The sequence below is a fragment of the Pygocentrus nattereri genome, chromosome 4 (genome assembly GCF_015220715.1).
Source record: "Pygocentrus nattereri isolate fPygNat1 chromosome 4, fPygNat1.pri, whole genome shotgun sequence".
NCBI classification, from domain to species: Eukaryota; Metazoa; Chordata; class Actinopteri; order Characiformes; family Serrasalmidae; genus Pygocentrus; species Pygocentrus nattereri.
In genome coordinates this window covers 16,257,237-16,277,551 of record NC_051214.1, presented here as the reverse complement: position 1 = coordinate 16,277,551, position 20,315 = coordinate 16,257,237, and the positions used below count along the sequence as shown (strand labels likewise).

At 40.9% G+C, this 20,315-nt stretch overlaps 1 protein-coding gene across 4 annotated transcripts in view; it reads left to right on the top strand.

Annotated features, from left to right (window-relative positions):
- The window catches only part of tshr (thyroid stimulating hormone receptor), a 56,583-nt gene that overhangs the window by 11,266 nt on the left and 25,002 nt on the right, over positions 1-20,315 (top strand). For 2 of the 4 annotated variants that reach the window (XM_037537399.1, XM_037537400.1), the window contains 3 exons: positions 7,762-7,800; positions 9,100-9,171; positions 16,631-16,705. In XM_037537399.1, coding sequence (XP_037393296.1) covers positions 7,762-7,800; positions 9,100-9,171; positions 16,631-16,705 — 186 coding nt within the window. Of the gene's footprint in view, positions 1-7,761; positions 7,801-9,099; positions 9,172-16,630; positions 16,706-20,315 lie in introns of those variants that run through there. The other 2 variants (XM_017684613.2, XM_017684615.2) reach the window with 2 other exon arrangements.

The window sequence follows — 20,315 nt, the reverse complement described above, 5'->3', positions numbered from 1 at the left end:
CTGCAGTATTTTCTTTCTTTATTTCCTCATAAACATCACTAATACAGAGCTTTGTTTCCTCTAGTTATCTCACAAGTTGGTCAAAAACACATCCTAAGTTTTGGAAGTTAATTTTAGCAGTGAATGTTTAATGTTTTTAAAAATTTTTCTTAGTACAACAGCTGAACCAAGCAGCTGATGGACAAATGACTCCCAACTCAAAGGTCTCAACTGAAACAGGACTTTGTGTTGTTCTAGTTATGTTTTTCCATACATTGGCAAATGATTTGATTTCTTTAATTCTCTAGTTCTAGTTCAAGCAGATGTTTCAGTTGGGAGGCTATAAAATGACAGTGAGCTTCTGAGCCAGGGGTTGTGCATGTGCAGTGTGAGCACTCACATCACATTCTTGCATAGATGTAATTTCCATGTGGGGAGCTTACAATCCCATTTTGAATAGGCATACTCAATCTTTATAAAATTATCTTTGTTACAACCCTCCCAGTAATTATTTTTGGTAATATTTATTTGTTTATATTGAATTTACTGATCTGTAATAACATAACATATAAATGCCATCGTAAAATGTGTTTCTGTTACTAATTATGCTAAGTTAAATATAAATGAAAATATTTTTGTCAAAAAGCAGTTTAATGCAAAGAGTTTGTGTGCAGTGCCCTACAGTACTGGAGATTGTGTAGACAATACACATTACTTTGTCTGAGGCTGAGACTGCTGTTTGTTGATTTTATGTCAATATTTTCTGTAGTTGTGGTATCTAGCAATTATAATTGAAATTGAAGTTTGATGTAGCTGACCTGACTGGCTGTAGTATATATTTTTCTCAGTTATCCCTCTCTTAGAGCAGTTCAGAAAAGGTGTGAATGGCAAGTTAATAGATTGTATCTTGAGGTTATAGTAAATATTTGCTCTTATGGTCCGATTGCTGATGGCTAACATTATGGGTATCATATTAAAGGATTGCAGGGGCAAGGGTGATGTCTGGTCTGCATTTATGTTTAAATATCAACTTCTATTTTCATAGTAGGCATCAAAAAAGGAGGAAGAGGCTTAGGCTGACAAATATGGGGTGAGAATAACTAATATAGCCAGGGAGTGATGCAAGAAGTGAGACAACAAAGGTGCTTTGGAACCTGTTGTGTTTTTTCATTATTTGTTCTCTTTATTCATGTTACATGCAGTGTTCACAGACATGGAGAGTTCCTTAACTTTTTATTAAATTTGATATTGGAGTAAAGTAAAAATGTGTAAGTTTTTAAATGTAACTCTGAATGGGATATTTTTAAAAATGTATTAAGAAATCCTTAATATTTGCAACTGACTAGTGTTAATTTAACTCACACCAGCCTCCCCCACTTTCGGGGAGTGTGAGCATATAAATCATAAGCTTTATGTCATTTCAAACATGCAGAATAAGATGATACCAAAGAACAAGAGTTCTTCAGAATGTTTTGAGGTGAAATTATGCATTGTGTGAGAAACCAGCACAGATTTCTTTGCAGTGGTGGAGATACACCAATACAGCCATTTTATTTACTATCCAAAATGGCCAGTGATCCTAGTGCCTTCTAAATTCTTGTATGTAATATTGGTGATGATAAAATAGTGGTTAATCAGAAAAAAAGAAGTTGTCTTTGGATACTATTTGGATACCCTCCATGTACATCTTTGCCATGAATGGATAAAAAAAAAGATACTTTGCCAAAGGCTTATCTCAAAACTCTTATAAAACAATGGCATTAAGCAGTGTATTTGTATTTATTTCTCTACATTAACAAGTTTCACATCAAAAAGCCTTCTAAATGACTTTGTTTAGATCTTAATTTTAGAGAAAATGGAAGACTTCCACCTAACTGGAAACACAAATGCGTGAAGTTGCTGTTTCTTGACTTTTTTATTCTCTGTGTATAACAACCTGTTGTATAAGAAATCTACATGCATGTTTATGTATTTATGTTTTTCAGTCCTTTCTAGATCCACTCTTATGTCATATCAAACTCTGTATTGCACTTCCACAAGTACCAGTAAAGACACCAGCTTGTTAGACCTTTTAACTGTCTCTAATTTGTATTTAGTTGTTAAGTGATTTGGTCATAATGTGCAACAAAATTGGCAATGAGACACATTACCTCACTATTGATTACTCTCTTTGAAGAAAGTCTGGAACAGTATATTTAATCAGCATGTACAGAATATAATTAGTGACAATTAGAAAACCGCTACTTACTAATGTCTGCAAGATATTTTTGTGCACACATGCACATAATACCATATGGGAAAAACAACTTGCATTAATACCAAAAAATACAACAGCAGTAAGTTAAAAACACAAAATCAACTAACAAAGCAAAACTCAGAGAATGTGGCTGCAAGATTTGTCTTATTTACATTGTTATTGCTATATGAATGTCCAAGATGCAATCAGCAATGTAATTAGATTGGTGAGAATGTAGCAGTGTCGATCACTAGAGCATCATGTGCTCCCCTGAGCCCGGCTCAAACTCGGTGTCCTGCCTGTTGAGTGAGTCAGTTAGTCTCTACAAAACCAATTGCAAAATACACACACACAACCAGCTCAGAAACTACTCTATCCTGAGCTACTGCATGTTAAAATGCTCTAAATATGACAACTACTCTCAAAGTCACTTTGCATAATGTGTGAAGTGGTAGTGGCTACTTTCAAAGCAAAACTACATCACAATAAAAAGCTTTTTAAGTCATTAAGAATTTCTAGGCTTTCTATGCCTGAATAGAAAAAAAATTCATTGTTTTCCTGACAGCCTTAGAGTGCAAGAAACAATGTTTTTGCAGTTGTTATATAAGTAGCTTATTGTTTTTGACTGCTTTTCTTTAATATTTCATTATTTTGCCCTTTGCATTTTTTTTGTAAAATGAGAGGCTACATTCCTTTTTATATAGCAAAAAAGTACTATACTATTTTAATTAAAATTAATCACTTCTGTTACTGTCACTGCAATGCTCAACACCTTTATTAAGTGTTGCATATTAACACCATAGTGTGCATCCCTTACAGAAGATAAAAATGAGGGACAGTAGCAGGTCTAGTCTGATATATAGGACTGTTTCATAAATCTGTGGAGCAATGGATAAATGGTTCAGATACAGAATATTTTAGGTAGTTTATGCTAGCCAAATAAAATCTACTGTACTACTGCCTACCTTTATAAGTGCAATAGATGGCAAAACATAGAACTGTTTTCTATTTAACTGTGGGTAAAATTAAGCTGAAAATGTCAGAAAGCTAGACTGGTCCCATATGCCAAGCTGAACCAGTGAGTATGAGTAAATGGACTACAGCAGTTGTCAGAGTCATTAAGACAGTTAACCCTGTAGTACCTTCAAAGTCACAGTCAACTCACTCTTAGCCTCTCCATTACTGTGAAATATATGCATGTCACAGTCAAATGCCCTCATACATTTCAGCTGGTCTAGCAAACTGGGGTCCTTTCCTGGAAGGAACAGAGGAAAAGTGTTTAGTATGGATTGGTAGATGCTTTGCTTAGAAATGAGATCACTTTCACCTATAATTCTTCAACATAACGGTTTTGTAAAGAACAATATGTATATTTGTAAATTTATACACAGGAAAACTTGTAACATGTATAATAGATTATATATCAATAAAAACAGCAATTGTAAATCTACAAATATCTATAATCTATAAATAAATTGCAGTACCCAAACCTCGCCTGATTGTACTCATCTAGTAACTGCCAGATTAAGTGGGTGTATTAGAGCAAGAAAATCACAAAACTTTAAATGAAACTCCAAACTCTGTTAAATAATTGCTGCTTAACTGGCATTCAGAGGACTGAAATGCAGCACACACATCATATGGTATGGCTGCCATGGTGTACAAAGGTGAGAGCAATTACTGTTAGATTGAGCATGTTGTGTTAATCATTAGCAGTTGCATTTTATGTAAGAAATTTCATAATTTTGTTTTTGGATGTAGATTATAATCATAATACAAACGGTTCATGGACCACTTATTTCCATCTTTGGCACCTTGACTGATATTATCATTCACAGACTGCCACATGCATTGCCTGTAACTAGCCCCTCAAACAAGCTCCCATATTCAGTTGCAACATGACTCAATTTGAGAAGGGTTGCGAGGTAGCATGGCCTCCCATCCAGTCACTGACCTGGGCCAGCCTTGCTTAGAAAATACCATCGCTCTTCTAAAATGACAATGCTGCCTGTCTGATCCCTTTGGATCTTCCAAAACATGTGTTTTAAGTGCTTTTATCTATGACTCCTGGGTGGCACAAGCATCTTAGCATTGGCCCTCTCATCAGGCGCTCATGAATTCGATCCCTGGTGATGCTACAGCCGTCCATGGCTGGGAGTCCAAGAGAGCGCAGTTGGCCTTGCTCTCTGAGTGGGTAGAAACACAGGAAGGTGCTGCAACACAGGAAGTGTGAGACATATACAGTATCTCATAAAAGTGAGTACACCCTTCATTTTCCTGCAAATATTTTATTATACAACCCCAATTCCAATGAAGTTGGGAGAATACGATGATTTGCAAATCCTTTTCAACCTGTATTCAATTGAATACACTACAAAGACAAGATATTTAATGTTCAAACGGATAAACTTTATTGTTTTTTGCAAATATTCACTCATTTTGTATTTGCCTGCAACACGTTCCACAGAAGTTGGGACAGGAGCAACAAAAGACTGCGAAAGTTGAGGAATGCTCAAAAAACACCTGTTTGGAACATTCCACAGGTGAACAGGTTAATTGGAAACAGGGCAGTGTCATGATTGGATATAAAGGGAACATTCCTGAAAGGCTCAGTCATTCACAAGCACTTTGTGCACAACTGTGTGAGAAAATAGACCAACAGTCTAAGAATGTTTCTCAATGTGCAACTGCAAGGAATTTAGGGATTTCATCATCTACAGTCCATAATATCTTCAAAAGATTCAGAGAATCTGGAGAAATCTCTGTAAGTAAGCGGCAAGGCAGAAAACCAACATTGAATGCCTGTGACCTTCGATCACTCAGGCGGCACTGCATTAAAAACCGACATCATTCTGTAATGGATATTACCACATGGGCTCAGGAACACTTCAGAAAACCACTGTCAGTGAACACAGTTCGTCGCTCCATCTACAAGTGCAAGTTAAAGCTCTGCCATGCAAAGCAAAAGCCATATATCAACAACACCCAGAAATACCACTGGCTTCTCTGGGCCTGGGCTCATCTGAGATGGACTGACGCAAAATGGAAAAGTGTCCTGTGGTCTGACAAGTCCACATTTCAGATTGTTTTTGGAAATCATGGACGTCGTGTCCTCCGGGCCAAAGAGGAAAAAAAAGAGGAAAAAAAAGAAAAAGGTTATTATCTAGCACTGGCTTAACCCTCTTGGGCATGGAATTCACCAGAGCTGCACAGGTTGTTACATCCTCCATGATGACATCACGGAGCTGGTGGATGTTAGACACATTGTGCTCCTCCTCCTTCCATTTGAGGATGCCCCACAGGTACTCAGTTGGGTTTAGGTCTGGAGACATACTTAGCCAATCCATCACCTTTACCTTCAGCAAGGCAGTTGTCAGCTTGGGAGGTGTGTTTGGGGTCATTATGGAGTTGGAAAACTGCCATGTGGCGCAGTTTCCGAAGGGAGATGTGACATTCTGAATGTCTCGGTTGGTGTAGTGTAGTGGTTAACACCTTTGCATTCTATGCTGTAGACTAGGGTTCAATCCCCTGTCTGGGTAAAAACCCTACACTATACCAGTAAGAGTCCTTGGGCAAGACTCCTAACACTACCTTTGCCGATCAAGTTGTAAGCCACTCTGGATAAGCGCATCAGCTAAATGCCATAAATGTAAATGTTTCCCTCAATGAACTGCAGCACTTGTGCAGCTCAAGACCATGATGCTACCACCACCGTGCTTGACTGTAGGCAAGAGACAGTTGTCTTGGTACTCCTTATCAGGGTGCCATCACACATGCTGCACACCATCTGAGCCAAACCACTTTATCTTGGTCTCGTCAGACCATAGTACATGGTTCCTTCTGGGACGACGGCCATGCAGACCGAGTTGATGCAGTGTGCGAGCACTGACAGGCTGACCTCCCACTTATTCGACCTCTGCAGCAATGCTGGCAGCACTCATGCATCTATTTTTTGAAGCCAACCTGTATATGACGCTGAACATGTGGACACTTCTTGGGTCAACCTTTGTGAGGCCTATTCAGAGTGGAACCTGTCCTGGAAAACCACTGTATGACTTTTGGCCACTGTGCTATAGTTCAGTTTCAGGGTGTTCTTATAGCCTAGGCAATACATTTCTCTCATCCTCAGAGAGTTCTTTGCCATCAGGTGCCATGATGAGTATCCAGTGGCCAGTATAAGTGAATTGTACCCAAAACACCAAATTTAACAGCCCTGCTCCCCATTCACACCTGGAACCTCGTAGCTCTAACGTGTCACATGACACCAGGGAGGGACAACAACATAATTGGGCATAATTTGGACATGTTCATTCTGAGGTGTACTCACCTGTGTTGCCAGCTATGTAGACATTAATGGCTGTGTATTGAGTTATTTTGAGAAAACAGTAAATCTGTACTGCTATACAAGCTGTACACTGACTACTTTAAGTTATATCCAAGTTTCATTTCTATAGTGTTGTCCCATGTAAAGATATAATAAAATATTTGTAGAAATGTGAGGGGTGTACTAATTTTTGTGCAATGCTGTATACAAGGTGTTGCGATCAAAGGCAGTGCAATTCCCAAACCAGGCAGTAATGCAAGTGCTCAGGATGCCTCTGTATAAGGTGGTAAGGATGGTGGGTGGGAGATGAGCTTTCTGTAACCTAGGAAATAAAGATGCTGCTGGGCTCTCTTGGTTATGAAGCTGGTGTTCAGTAACGTGCTTGTAACACAGGGGAGTTGTTGATTTTGAACAGAGTAGGGGGGTGGTCTTGCCTGCTGCCACATTGTTCTGCACTTCAAACCATGCATAGTCATTCAGTGCATCTGGCAGGGAGGCATGACTGTCACAGGAAGGAGATACTTTTCTTGTAGTTGCTGAGGGTCTGAATGCCTTGCCACATGCTCCGCGTGTCACTTGCATTCTGGAATATAATCCTCCAACTTAACAAAATCTTTGTCAGTGGCAGCCTACCTAAACATGCCCCATGCAGTTGTTTCAAAACAGGCAGACAGCAGAGATGGCTCCTGTTGGCCAGGTTTTCACCTGCTTTTTGATTGGTTTGGAGCATATGACAAGTGGTCTATATGCGGGTATCAGTATTAAGCAGTAAGAGCTCTTCTGCAGCAGTAAATGTATCCTTCTGTATAAAGCTATCCTTCCAGGAGGACTAGAATGTTTCTTGACTCAGAAGCCATTTATGCTCTGGCTGTCTGAGAGTCTGTTTTAAGACGCAAGTATGATCAGTGTACCATATGGTTGCCTAATTCTTTTACACCTTAGTGGTGGCACTTTTCTGTTTATTGACTTTTTGGCATTGCACACCATCATGCACCATGAGCTAGTCACCAAACTCCACTGATCTCATCACTCTGCATCTGGGTTCTAGACTTCCTGAGCAACAGGCCTCAGGTAGTCAGGACCCAGAACAGGACATTCCACTCCATCACTCTGATCACCAGAGCCCTTCAGAAATGTGTGGTGAGTCCTCTACTGTGACACTACTGCGTCCAGACATCACACCAGTCACACAACTAACATTGTTTACTGTATGATTCTACAGTTGTGGACTCTCCAACTACAATGAGACTACAGAGAGAAGGTAAGGCAACTGGAGTTCTCATTCAAGGACAACAGTCTTGCTCTGAATGTCACCAAGACAAAATAGATGACTGTATACTTCATAGCTTCAAGTTCCTGGGTGTGCACATAACCAACAGCACATCCTGGGCCCTAAACATCTCTCCTCCTTGGTGAAGAAGACACAACAACACCTCTGTTTCCCTCCTTACATGAACTGTTTGCACCCCTCACATCTGGAAGAAGGCTACAGATCATATGGATTAAGGCCTTCAGACTGATGCACAGTTTTCCCACAGGCTGTCAAGCTGCTAAACAGATCTCTATAACCCCACCCTCACCCTCAGCATTCCTCACTTTTATCTGTTGCACAGTACCCACTTACCCAGTCACTGTACATGTGAAACATTTGTATTTTACCCATTTTATATGCACAGGCACTTTAATCTTGACACATTGTCTGCACTTTTGACAATACTTGTGGTTATGCTGATAAGGATAAATTATTAAATGATTAAAAATACACTAATCAAGTCAGTACTATGTTGAATGGATGTAAATTTACTGTATAATATATAGAAAGTTTTTTGTGCCGTGTTTGTATAGTCTATGATTCTTGTATTTATTGTCTGTTGCACTGTTGCAAGTTGCTCTTTGGTGTTAAATGTAGCACTGTCCTGGGGAAGCTATATTTCATTCTTCACTGAACACATCTAAGAATAAAGTTGATTTTGGCTTTTTCTTGATGTTGAATAATTCATATGGTATCAAATAAATGACTAATGAAACTAATGAAAACATGCTATACTTTGCTTTGGGAAAGCACCAAAGGGTGCAATTAATGGTCTTGTCTAGGGAACGTATTCAGCCTATGTCTGCCCTAATGCAAACGCATACTTTTGTAAGAAATAACTGAGAAGCAATTTTCACTCCCTACACATTTTTCTGATGTCATCTGCAGAACAGATGAATGAACTGATCCTCTACCCTACCATATTTACTGTTAAATAGCCTCTCCTTTTTCAACAGTGATTTTTTTTTTTTTTTTTTGCAAAAATCTAGCTAGATGGACCCAAGAGAGTTTCTGCAAAGAACAAGCTAGGAGAAAAAAAACAAAAAAGTATCAATGTATTGTGTGCATACCATAATACATGTTTTCAGTTAGTAATTGAATAACTCTGCTCTACAGGCATTAAAGTACTGCAGTGAGTTAATAGTTGGAGAGAATGGGCTGATAAAGAATGAAACCTGCTATGCTATGATGTAAATTAGACTTTCACAATGCATTTCTAATTTACTTTTTAACTCATTTTTCTTGCAGACGTCTCCTTGAAACAAGACTAACCTCTGTGCCTCAGAATGCCTTTTCCAACATGGTGAACATCTCAATAATGTGGGTAAAGTAGATACATTAAAGCATGCCTAGATTTTAAGAGAAAAATAAAATATCAGAGGTTGTGAGTTCATATCTCTTTTTAACTTTTAGCCAGTATCATTTGATCCACTTCAGGTCATAGTCAGTAATCATAATTTTGGTTCATATTCAACATCACTTCAAAATCTTGTAATCTAGATTTCCATTAGTCTGAGATTAAATTATCGATCTTGCCTCCATAAAAAATTCACCTCAGTATTTCACCTTTCTAAGCCACTTCAGTTAGTTGATAAATGCAGAAAAAAGTCAGTCAATCATCTCATTGTAAGATACCAAAATACCATAAGTAGTTCCAACAAGGTGTTGGAAACATTCCTCAGAGATTTTGGTTGGTTATTTGAGTTACTGTTGCCTTTGTATCATCTCAAACCAGTCTGCCCATTCTCCTCTGACCTCTCATATCAACAAGGCATTTTTGTCCACACAACTGCTGCTCACTGGATATTATCTCTTTTTCGGACCATTCTCTGTAAACCTTAGAGATGGTTGTGTGTGAAAATCCCAGTAGATCAGCAGTTTCTGAAATACTCAGACCAGCGCATCTGGCACCAACAACCATGCCACGTTCAAAGTCACTTAAATCACCTTTCTTCCCCATTCTGATGCTTGGTTTGCACTTCAGCTAGTTGTCTTGACCACCTCTACATGCCTAAATGCATTGAGTTGTGTTAACAAGCAACTGAACAGTGTACCTAATAAAGTGGCTGGTGAGTGTATATTACAATGCAACATTTTAGAATTACATCATATACTTAATTGATGTGAAGTTATTTAATGACAACTCTTACATCCATCCATCCATCCATCCATACATCATCTTCCGCTTCTCCGGGGTTCGGGTCGCGGGGGCAGCATCCTAAGCAATGAGGCCCAGACCTCCCTTTCCCCAGCCACTTCCACTAGCTCCTTGGGGGGGATTCCGAGGCGCTCCCAGGCCAGCTGGGCGATATAGTCACGCCAGCGTGTCCTGGGTCTTCCCCGGGGTCTCCTCCCAGGTGGACTTGCCTGTGACACCTCCCGAGGGAGGCGTCCAGGAGGCATCCTAACAAGATGCCCGAACCACCTCAACTGGCTCCTCTCGACGTGGAGAAGCAGCGGCTCTACTCCGAGTCCCTCCCGGATGAGCGAACTTCTCACCCTATCTCTAAGGGAGAGTCCAGACACCCTGCGGAGGAAACTCATTTCGACCGCTTGTATTCGCGATCTCGTTCTTTCGGTCATTACTCAAAGCTCATGACCATAGGTGAGGGTGGGAACGTAGATCGACGAGTAAATCGAGAACCTTGCCTTATAGCTCAGCTCTTTCTTTACCACAACAGACCGGTAAAGAGCCCGCATCACTGCTGACCCAGCACCAATCCGCCTGTCGATCTCCCGCTCCCTTGTACCATCACTCGTGAACAAGACCCCGAGATACTTAAACTCCTCCACTTGAGGCAAGAGCTCATCCCCAACCCAGAGAGGGCTCTCCACCCTTTCCCGCCTGAGAACCATGGCCTCAGATTTGGAGGTACTGATCCTCATCCCGGCTGCTTCACACTCGGCTGCAAACCGATGCAGTGAAAGCTGAAGTTCACGGCCTGATGTCCCCAATAGGACCACATCATCTGCAAACAGCAGCGATGTGACCTTGAGGTCACCAAACCGGACACCCTCCATCCCCTGACTGCGCTTAGAAATTCTATCCATAAAAATTATGAATAGAATCGGTGACAAAGGGCAGCCCTGACAGAGTCCAACTCTCACTGGGAACGAGTCTGACTTACTGCCGGCCATGCGAACTCCTGCTTTGTTGGTACAGGGCCTGAATGGCTCGTAGCAAAGAGCCACGAACCCCATACTCCCGAAGCACCTCCCACAGAATACCCCGGGGAACACAGTCGAATGCCTTCTCCAAATCCACAAAGCACATGTGGACTGGTTGGGCAAACTCCCATGAACCCTCCAGAATCCTGGAGAGGGTAAAGAGTTGGTCCAGTGTTCCACGACCAGGGCGGAACCCGCACTGCTCCTCCTGAATCCAAGGTTCGACTATAAGCCAGACTCTCTTCTCCAGTACCCCTGCATAGACCTTACCAGGGAGGCTGAGGAGTGTGATTCCCCTGTAGTTGGAACACACCCTCCGGTCCCCCTTTTTAAAAAGAGGCACCACCACCCCAGTCTGCCAATCCAGTGGCACCGCCCCCAATGTCCATGCAATGTTGAAAAGGCGTGTCAGCCAAGACAGCCCCACAACATCCAGAGCCTTGAGGAACTTGGGATGGATCTCATCCACCCCTGGAGCCCTGCCACCAAGGAGCTTTTTAACTACCTTAACGACTTCGGCCTCAGTAATGGACAAGCCTATTCCCGTGTCCCCAGACTCTGCCTCCTCACTGGAGAACGTGTTGGTGGGATTGAGAAGGTCCTCAAAGTATTCCTTCCACCGCCCAATGACGTCTTCAGTCGAAGTCAGCAGCACACAATCTCCACTATAAATAGTGCTAGTGGCACACTGCTTTCCCCTTCTGAGTTGCCTGACGGTTTGCCAGAATCTTTTCGGAGCCAGCTTAAAGTCACTTTCCAAGGCCTCACCGAACTCTTCCCACACCCGGGTTTTTGCCTTGGCAACGACTGAAGCCGCAAATCACTTGGCCTGTCGATACCTGCCAGCTGCCTCTGGTGTCCTACAGGCCAACCATGTCCGGTAGGACTCTTTCTTCAGCTTGACAGCATCTCTCACCTGGGGTGTCCACCACCGGGTTCGAGGATTACCGCCCGACAGGCACCAACTACCTTGTGACCACAGCTACAGTCAGCCGCTTCAACAATGGAGGAGTGGAACATGGCCCATTCTATGTCCCTCTATGTCAATGTCCCTCACCTCCCCCAATAATGGGTCAAAGTTCTGACGGATGTGTGAGTTGAAGAGCAATCTGACAGGTTCTTCTGCCAGATGTTCCCAGCAAACCCTCACTATACGTTTGGGTTTGCCTGGTCTGACCGGCATCTTCCCCCACCACCTGATCCAACTCACCACCAGGTGATGATCAGTTGACAGCTCAGCTCCTCTCTTTACCTGAGTGTCCAAAACACATGGCCGCAAGTCCGATGACACGACTACAAAGTCAATCATTGAACTGCAGCCTAGGGTGTCCTGGTGCCATGTGCACTTATGGACATCCTTGTGTTCAAACACGGTGTTCGTTATGGACAAAAGTCCAAAAACTGAACACCACTCGGGTTCAGATCAGAGAGGCCATTCCTCCCAATCACACCCCTCCAGGTCTTACTGTCATTGCCTACGTGAGCGTTGAAGTCCCCCAGTAGGACACTCGAGTCTCCAGGAGGAGCACTTTCAAGCACCCCTCCCAAGGACTCTAGGAATGCTGGGTACACTGAACTGCTGTTTGGTGCATAAGCACAGACAACAGTCAGGACCCGTTCCCCAACCCGAAGGCATAGGGAAGCTACCCTCGCGTCCACCGGGGAAAACCCCAACATACAGGTGCCGAGTCGAGGGGCTATGAGAGAACCCACACCTGCCCGCCGCCTCTCACCATGAAAAGAATAAAATCCAGCCCCTCTCAAGGAGACTGGACACAGAGCCCAAGCTGTGTGTTGAGGTGAGCCCGACTATATCTTGCCGGTATCTCGCAATCTCGCGCACCAACTCAGGCTCCTTCCCCGCCAGTAAGGTAACGTTCCAAGTTCCAAAAGCCAGTTTCAGCAACCGAGGATCAGAACGCCAAGGCCCACGACTTCAGACACTGCCCGATCCACAATGCACCGAACCCCTACTACTGCCCCTCCCATCGGTGGTGACTCATGTAGCTCCTTCGGGGTGGGCCCGGCTGGGCACCATGAGTGAATGCCTGGCCACCAGACGCTCGCTGGCGAGCCCCTCCCCCAGGCCTGGCTCCAGGGTGGGGCCCCGGTAACCCTGATCCGGGCAGGGTACACAAGTCCTGCTTTCTTGTTTTCATAGGGGTGATTATGGATCACACTTTGTCTGGCCTGTCACCTAGGACCAGTTTGCCATGGGAGACCCTACCAGGAGCTTTTGCTCCAGACAACATAGCTCCTAGGATCATTCAAGCACACAAACCTCTCCACCACGATAAGGTGGTGATCCATGGAGAGGACAACTCTTACAGTGATACAGAAATACTATGCTATACACCATGTACCATGGTCACTGGTACCACAAAATGAATCCATGAGTTGATGTACTCATGACAGAAACCCTTTCTAACATGCAGCTCCAATACACAGGCAGGAGGAGGTAAGAAACAGGGTCAGGAGCAAGTCAGGAACAGGATACGGGTTGGGGCCTGGGGCTATGATTACCTTGAGACTAGAACTGGAGCCCTATGAGAGACTGAGACCAGGAGTAATGACTGAGGGGGTTTTCTGTCTCTGGTGCAGCACAGTTGGTTCTAGCATTAGGACCAAACCAGAAGCTGACAAGGGATTGGGAGTGGAACTGAAACCCTATTAGGAACTGGAAATAGAGCCAGGATGTGGATTAATAAATAAGACTGAGGAAGGAACTGAAGGGGGGACAAGAACTGAATCAGTGACACAGAAGGGCATAGGCTCAGGGGCCAGGTGAGGGACTGAATTAAAAATAGAACCAGGGGCTGAATTAATAGATTTGCCAGTGACAGAGTTATGGACAGGGGCATTAGGACCAGGGACAGAAGCAGGACTAGGATCTAGGTTTGAATCTGGAGAATGATCTGGATCTGGCCTAGGAAAGTCAAGCGGCCGTAAATCTAGTGTTGTTTCAAGTTTAACTGGATGCTCCCTAAAGTAGTGCTTGTGTGAAAGCACAGGGCTAGTGCCAACAAGGACACTTGCCATATATGAAAGCCAGTTTTAGAGGTTTTCACAAGTGGTGATGGGAGATGGTGCAGCACCGTTGAGGCTGGAAAACAAACTGTCACTGTATAAAAGCAGTCAGAGTATCCCCCAACCAAACAGGCACAGAAAGAGTGCCAGAAACTCAGTCAGCAAAGGACAAAAATAGTACACCTTGAAGGATTCCTGTCATAATTAAGTGCCATCCTTAGTGATTTCGCTGCTGATGTGGGACTGTTACCATGGTATGAGGATGTAATGGTATTAATAACCTGTAGAAAACATCTACATTTTTTACAGTAATTTCCATTTTTTCCTAGTTTATGAAAAAGTGTTTGAAAAATTGATTCATAAGCCTCTTACTTAGGAGTTTCCTATTGAATTGTCTGGAATTCCTGACAGTGAAGCATTTCAATTATTTGGGCCAGTCTTAAGCTGAGGTAATGTGGATCACAGCAGTTGCTTAAAGTGAGTTGTAACTTTTTCATCTCCAACAGCCAATTCAAAAGGTTTTCCCATTTAGAAAAAAAAGCTACATGTGTCTATATTTCTTTAAAAAGAGATTCATTCATAGAGTTCACAGATTCATTAATTCACCTAATTCATTAGATAGGCCTTTATGTGATTACTAAGCAGATTGCTAGCCTAGCTTGTTCAGTTAGCCATTTAGTGAACACTGTTAGTCTTGTAAGGCTAGCTGCAAAACAGAAAGGTGTTACAGCTTTGGCAGAAAATTTACCCAATACATTTTAGTTTGCAAAATGTATTGTTTGTATGCATGATAGCACAAGACTCAAACATGTAGTACATTGATAATTTAAATGTGATATGGGAAACATTGCTTAAAAATCAGACAGATCAGTACGGTGCTGCATATGATGTGTTCTGCCATGCTGTGCCATGGTTCATGGAGTGGTCACGGCTAAGGGTCTGAGAATTAAAGTGAGCACCTTCTTCTATCCACTCATCCTTAAAAATGTGCCAAAACCCCAAAATGTTGCAGTTATTATTTAATCAAAGAGTGATTAAATAACCAGAATAAAAATCACATAACTGCAAAAAATAAAATAAAAGTAAAAATAAATAAATAAATAATAATAATACATTTGAAAATGTATTGCTCATTATTTGTATAATGTATGTATTTTTAAAATACTGTTTTATATTGTGATCCTTAAAAAGTATGGTTCCTAAGCCAGATGGCTCAGATCATGATTCTGTAAATGCTGGTAAAATGAGGTATCCATTTACAGGTTGATTTTTTTTTTCCCCTCCAAAAAACATGTGAGCAAGAGCCTAGCCATATCTACCAACAGAATGATATGCACATAATTCAGCCCATATCCATTCCCTAGAATGGATGAGCTTATTAACTGTCTCAGGAAAGCACTAGAAAGTCCTAGAAAGCTTAAGTGGTGCTGGGTGACCAACCTCCACAAATTAAACCAGACTTTAAGCATCCCTTCATGGTCCAGACCACTGCTTCCAACCCAGAACTGTGCTGTTTTAAGACATTCACAAGAAGGAGCATAGAAATGAATAGAAATTAACAATGGATGAATGGAATGAAAACTTGCAGCGACACTGGCCCTTTATGGATAAGATTGGGCTATAATAGTTTAGCCTATAATGTTCATGTACAAATTAAAAAACAAAAGAACAAAATGGAAAGGCCCCATATTTGGCTAAAATACAATTTCAATTTAACAATTTGCTAAAATGTTTCACAGTCAGTTCCCAGCAGGGCTGCTATTTCATATAACATATCCCTGTTGTCAGAAGAAAACCTTGTATCTCCAAAATGGTAACTGTACAGGAGAAGGAAAAAAATATCCATCCATCCATCCATTTTCTAAGCCACTTCTCCATCAGGGTCGCAGGGGGGTGCTGGAGCCTGTCCCAGCAGTCATTGGGCAGAAGGCAGGATATGCCCTGGACAGGTCGCCTGTCCATCGCAGGGCAGGAAAAAAGTATACTTTACTTTATTATGAATCAATGGAACCAGACAGTTTTCCTAGCCATTTTGGAATATTTCTTTTAGTCCATTCATCATGAAATTTACATACAATGTAAAGGGCAATAGGTATTTTCTAGTTTTGTTAAAAACTGAAAAAAACACAAAAAATGGAGATACAAGGTTTTGTTCTGACAGCAGTGATATGCAGAACATGTACTGTGTGTAGGGCACCACATCCCAGTCAAAAAGTCTACTCAGTCCTATACTGCAATTGTGGCCTATTTTTATTTAAATAACAGCTGGAATTTGAACCTGCCGAGCTACAGAGCTACACAGCAGGACTTAGATTGTATTGAGAGAGTATATTTGGTGGTGGTAATAGGGGATCAAGCATCATTTTTGCAACTAGTTCCAACTTACAGTTATTGTTGCCTGCAATTTAGAAACATATATTTGCAACATTGATTCCTAAAGGGATTTGATATTTGATACCATTATTGTTATTTAATGTCACTAAGATTTTACTTCTTAATAATGTTGTTAATGTTATAAATAATATTTAAATTAGTATAAATACAAAGAGCACAAATATTTGATTCATTTTATTTCTTTTCACAGCTATCTGTCCGTTGATGTCTCACTGAGGAGGCTAGAAAAGCATTCTTTTTATAACCTCAAAAAGATCACACATATGTAAGTCTGTACCACTTCAATATTACTGTTTGATGTATCATGTACATCAGTCCTGGTACCGTTTGTTATCCACCTTTTTCTGTCAAATGCATCTGAATCTGCTTATAAATGTTTATGATTATTAATCAGCTGCACCAATTCTTATATATCATTATCTTGTTCATCAGTTATGTGTCACTTGTTCTGCATTCTCTTGCTGCACTCTCTCTCTTTTCAGAGTTTTTATTTAAATGGAAGGAAATATGGTATTAATTACCCCATCTGGCAAGTAATGTGATCAAGAGCTGGAGAAGTCAAATACAATGTCTAACTGTTATCCTCATTATCTGGCTATGAAAAAACACAAAAAATGGAGATTCTTGGCTAGGGCTCAGACTCAAAGAATTCTAGGTCTTGTCATTCACATATCATTCATTACCACCATCTGACTGAGTGAAATATAATGCGTTAACAGCTGCCTTCATTGTGACTACAGTGGTTAATGCTGTGGGATATTGCTACAAAATAATAGTAACACTATCACAAATCATGCTTATTTTTACTCAGTTTATGTTGACATACTGGCAGAATGTAAGACCAATGATGCCTTACAGAACCTTTACTCTTATCTGTCAGTGTACTCAGAGTGTTATTGATTTCAATAGTTTTCAGCTCTCATCAACAAAATCTTAAAAGAAACAGGCAGCATGTTGTAATTGGCAAGTTTAAGTGATAAAAAGTGTAAAATCTTCTAAATTTAATTGCAAATAAGGGGAAAACAAGAAAAGTATAAAGTGATCAACACTAAACAGACCAAAACAGTGTCACATGCTACAATAGCTATTTGATTTTGACTAACTAGAGCTAACACAAGTTTAGATGATTAAAAATAATGCCTGGGAGTGCAAAGTGAAGTGACTGGTATTACAGTGAAAGCTGAAATCGAAGTGTTCTGTGTTACGTAGCTCATAGCCGCTGCTGATCAGCTACCATGCATAGTTTTTTTGAGGGTTTTCCCCATTCAAATTTTCCACTCTTTTACTAGCAATCAGTGAGCTCCTCTAAATATATAATGTATAAATAGGTAGAATGTGCTTATTTTGCCATATAAAAATTTTTACATCATAAACATGAAATACCATTACCATTTTCAAATAGCCACAAAATTTTTAAACACCACAGTACAGCAAATTACAGTCATACCTCCCAACCCTAGAGTACACCTCATTTTTCTTACTTTTGATGGTGGTTGGTTCTGCTTCTATGTCCTGGAAATTCACTTTACGAAGGTGTCCGCTTTCACAAGATCCATTAGATGGATGTGGATGAGGGTAATTGCTTTTGTCAGGGACCTCTAAATGGACTTGGGGTGTCAAACTTAATCGCTAAAATGGCCACACTAAAAAATCTTAGCAAATTCATGGGCCAAAGAATGCTCTTCTTCATCACTGCCACTTTTCTGTTGCCTCTTCTGGCCACATCATCTCTGCGAACAAGACAGAGTGTTACTAGTGTGGTAAGATTAAGGTGTAACTGCTGTCCCATATATTGTTGTTGGAGGGGGGAAGGGTGTAAGAGCACACTTCCTGTTGCTCCGCATGCTGGGAATTGTAGTGCAGAACACTGTAAAAGGGGCTTATATTAACAGAAAATGAAAATTATTTTGCAGGGCTGCAAACCTTGTATTTGACTCATGGGGAGTAGAGAAATATTCAAAATATATTGAACTTAGTTGCTTGCCTGAAACACTCAGAGATTGCTATTGCTTCAGCACATATCTGTTTATCAGACTCTAGGTCAATCAGTTTGAACAACATTCTTTTATTTGACCTTGGAAACTCAGATCATGGAGGAAATCATGAAGGAAAACTGGCCCAAAAAACAGTTAGTACATAAAAGATAACCTGCTGGCACTCAGAACGAGCCATGATCTGCTAGATTCTTTTCTGTGGGAACAGATTTCCAAATGTTCTGGGAGACCAAAGTGCCTGATGAATAACTAAACATGGTTGTTCAAATAGTCTACAAAATGAATCACAAGGGTTTTATGTCTTGCTCCACCTTACATTCTCTGTAGAATGTGACTTTGCCCATTTGGTATCTCCATGGATACAAGTTCAGCAATCTCGACAGGCAGAACAGCAGCACAGTTCTTAGAAGAACAAGTGTGTGTCTTCACTAGTGTGCATGTGGTGTTTCATTGTACAGATAGGTTAGACTGCGGAGATGAAAATTATCCCATTATGGGACTAATAAGGGTCCCTTAATCTTAATCTTAAAAGCCCTGATGAATTTAGCCTATAGTATGCATAGCAGACAAACAGCTAAACCATCAGCTGATAACCCTAGATTTGAGATTGGGGCCTTAAGGCCTCAGCATACTTCTTATGGAGATGATGTTTGTCTGGCTTCAGCATACAGTATGATGTAATTGCAGAGAAAACGAATAACTACAGATGTCCTAAAATATCTCCTAAATGTAAGATGTTAAGTCTATTCGGTAGTACGAACTAAGCACCTAAGCGTATAGGTTATCTTATATTTCGGTTCATAAGAGGACGAGGCTGAAGTTGGCTTTCTATTCACCAGCTTCTTTTTCAAAATTTCCTCCTCCACTTTAAATGGTGGTGGTATACTGAACTCAAATGTTGGCATAGTTAGAACTGCAAAAAGAATTGTTTTCCAGCAGTCATGAAACTTTTCATAAAATGTCATGGTGTCACGTGGAGCATTCGCTACAGGCGACGTGAAAACACAGAAAATATGCAAGCTTGTAAGCTTGAGAAGGCGCTTTCGGCTTAGGCCTTCAGCTTGACCTTGTGGCCTGCCTGAACTAAAGATTATGCTCAATTAAGTGACATTTTCACTGACGTTGTTCGCTGTTTTATTTCTCAGTGTGTTACAGCCTGACACTCAGCGTTAATAACTCACTCAGCAAGTCATAAAGTTTAAATTTATAATGAGAAAGGCAGTCAGGTTTTTAGACAAACAGACAAATGCTAATGCTATGGCACCTCAGCACACATTACTATCAACTGACAAACTACATGTTAAAGTACCTTGTATTTTACTTTACAGTGATGGGACAGCCTCTTATTAGTCTTGTGGAATATTTTATTAAAAGTTTAACTGCAACTATACAACTGTCCAATTTAAAATGTGGTTCGGTTGATGGATCTGCTATCATATGTTTACTGTCAATGGTCAATGTTTATGTAATATAATGTAACAAAACTTTAAGAACTTGAGGTTTGCAGACAATCTACAAATTAACAAAGTAAAATAATGCTGACCTGACTCAACACCCACATCAGGTTACATACTAGCATACAGGGTATTGTTTACATTGGTAATCGCTTAATTTACACTGGGAGCATGGTTCTCTTTCAAAATATGTGCAAAAATGCGCACTATGTATTTTTCTATTTTGTAATAACAGAATGACAACCATGATGACACATACTGTATTACCAGTTGGCACAACACGGTATATGATTACAACCTGTATCATTACAGATACAAACTATGACACAGAGGTTTATTTATTTTGGGTACAATTTGTGGTGTGAGGTTAGAAACTGTAATATTGAGTCTTCCGGTTTGCCTGTGGATGGAGTAGCGGTCTTTTTTT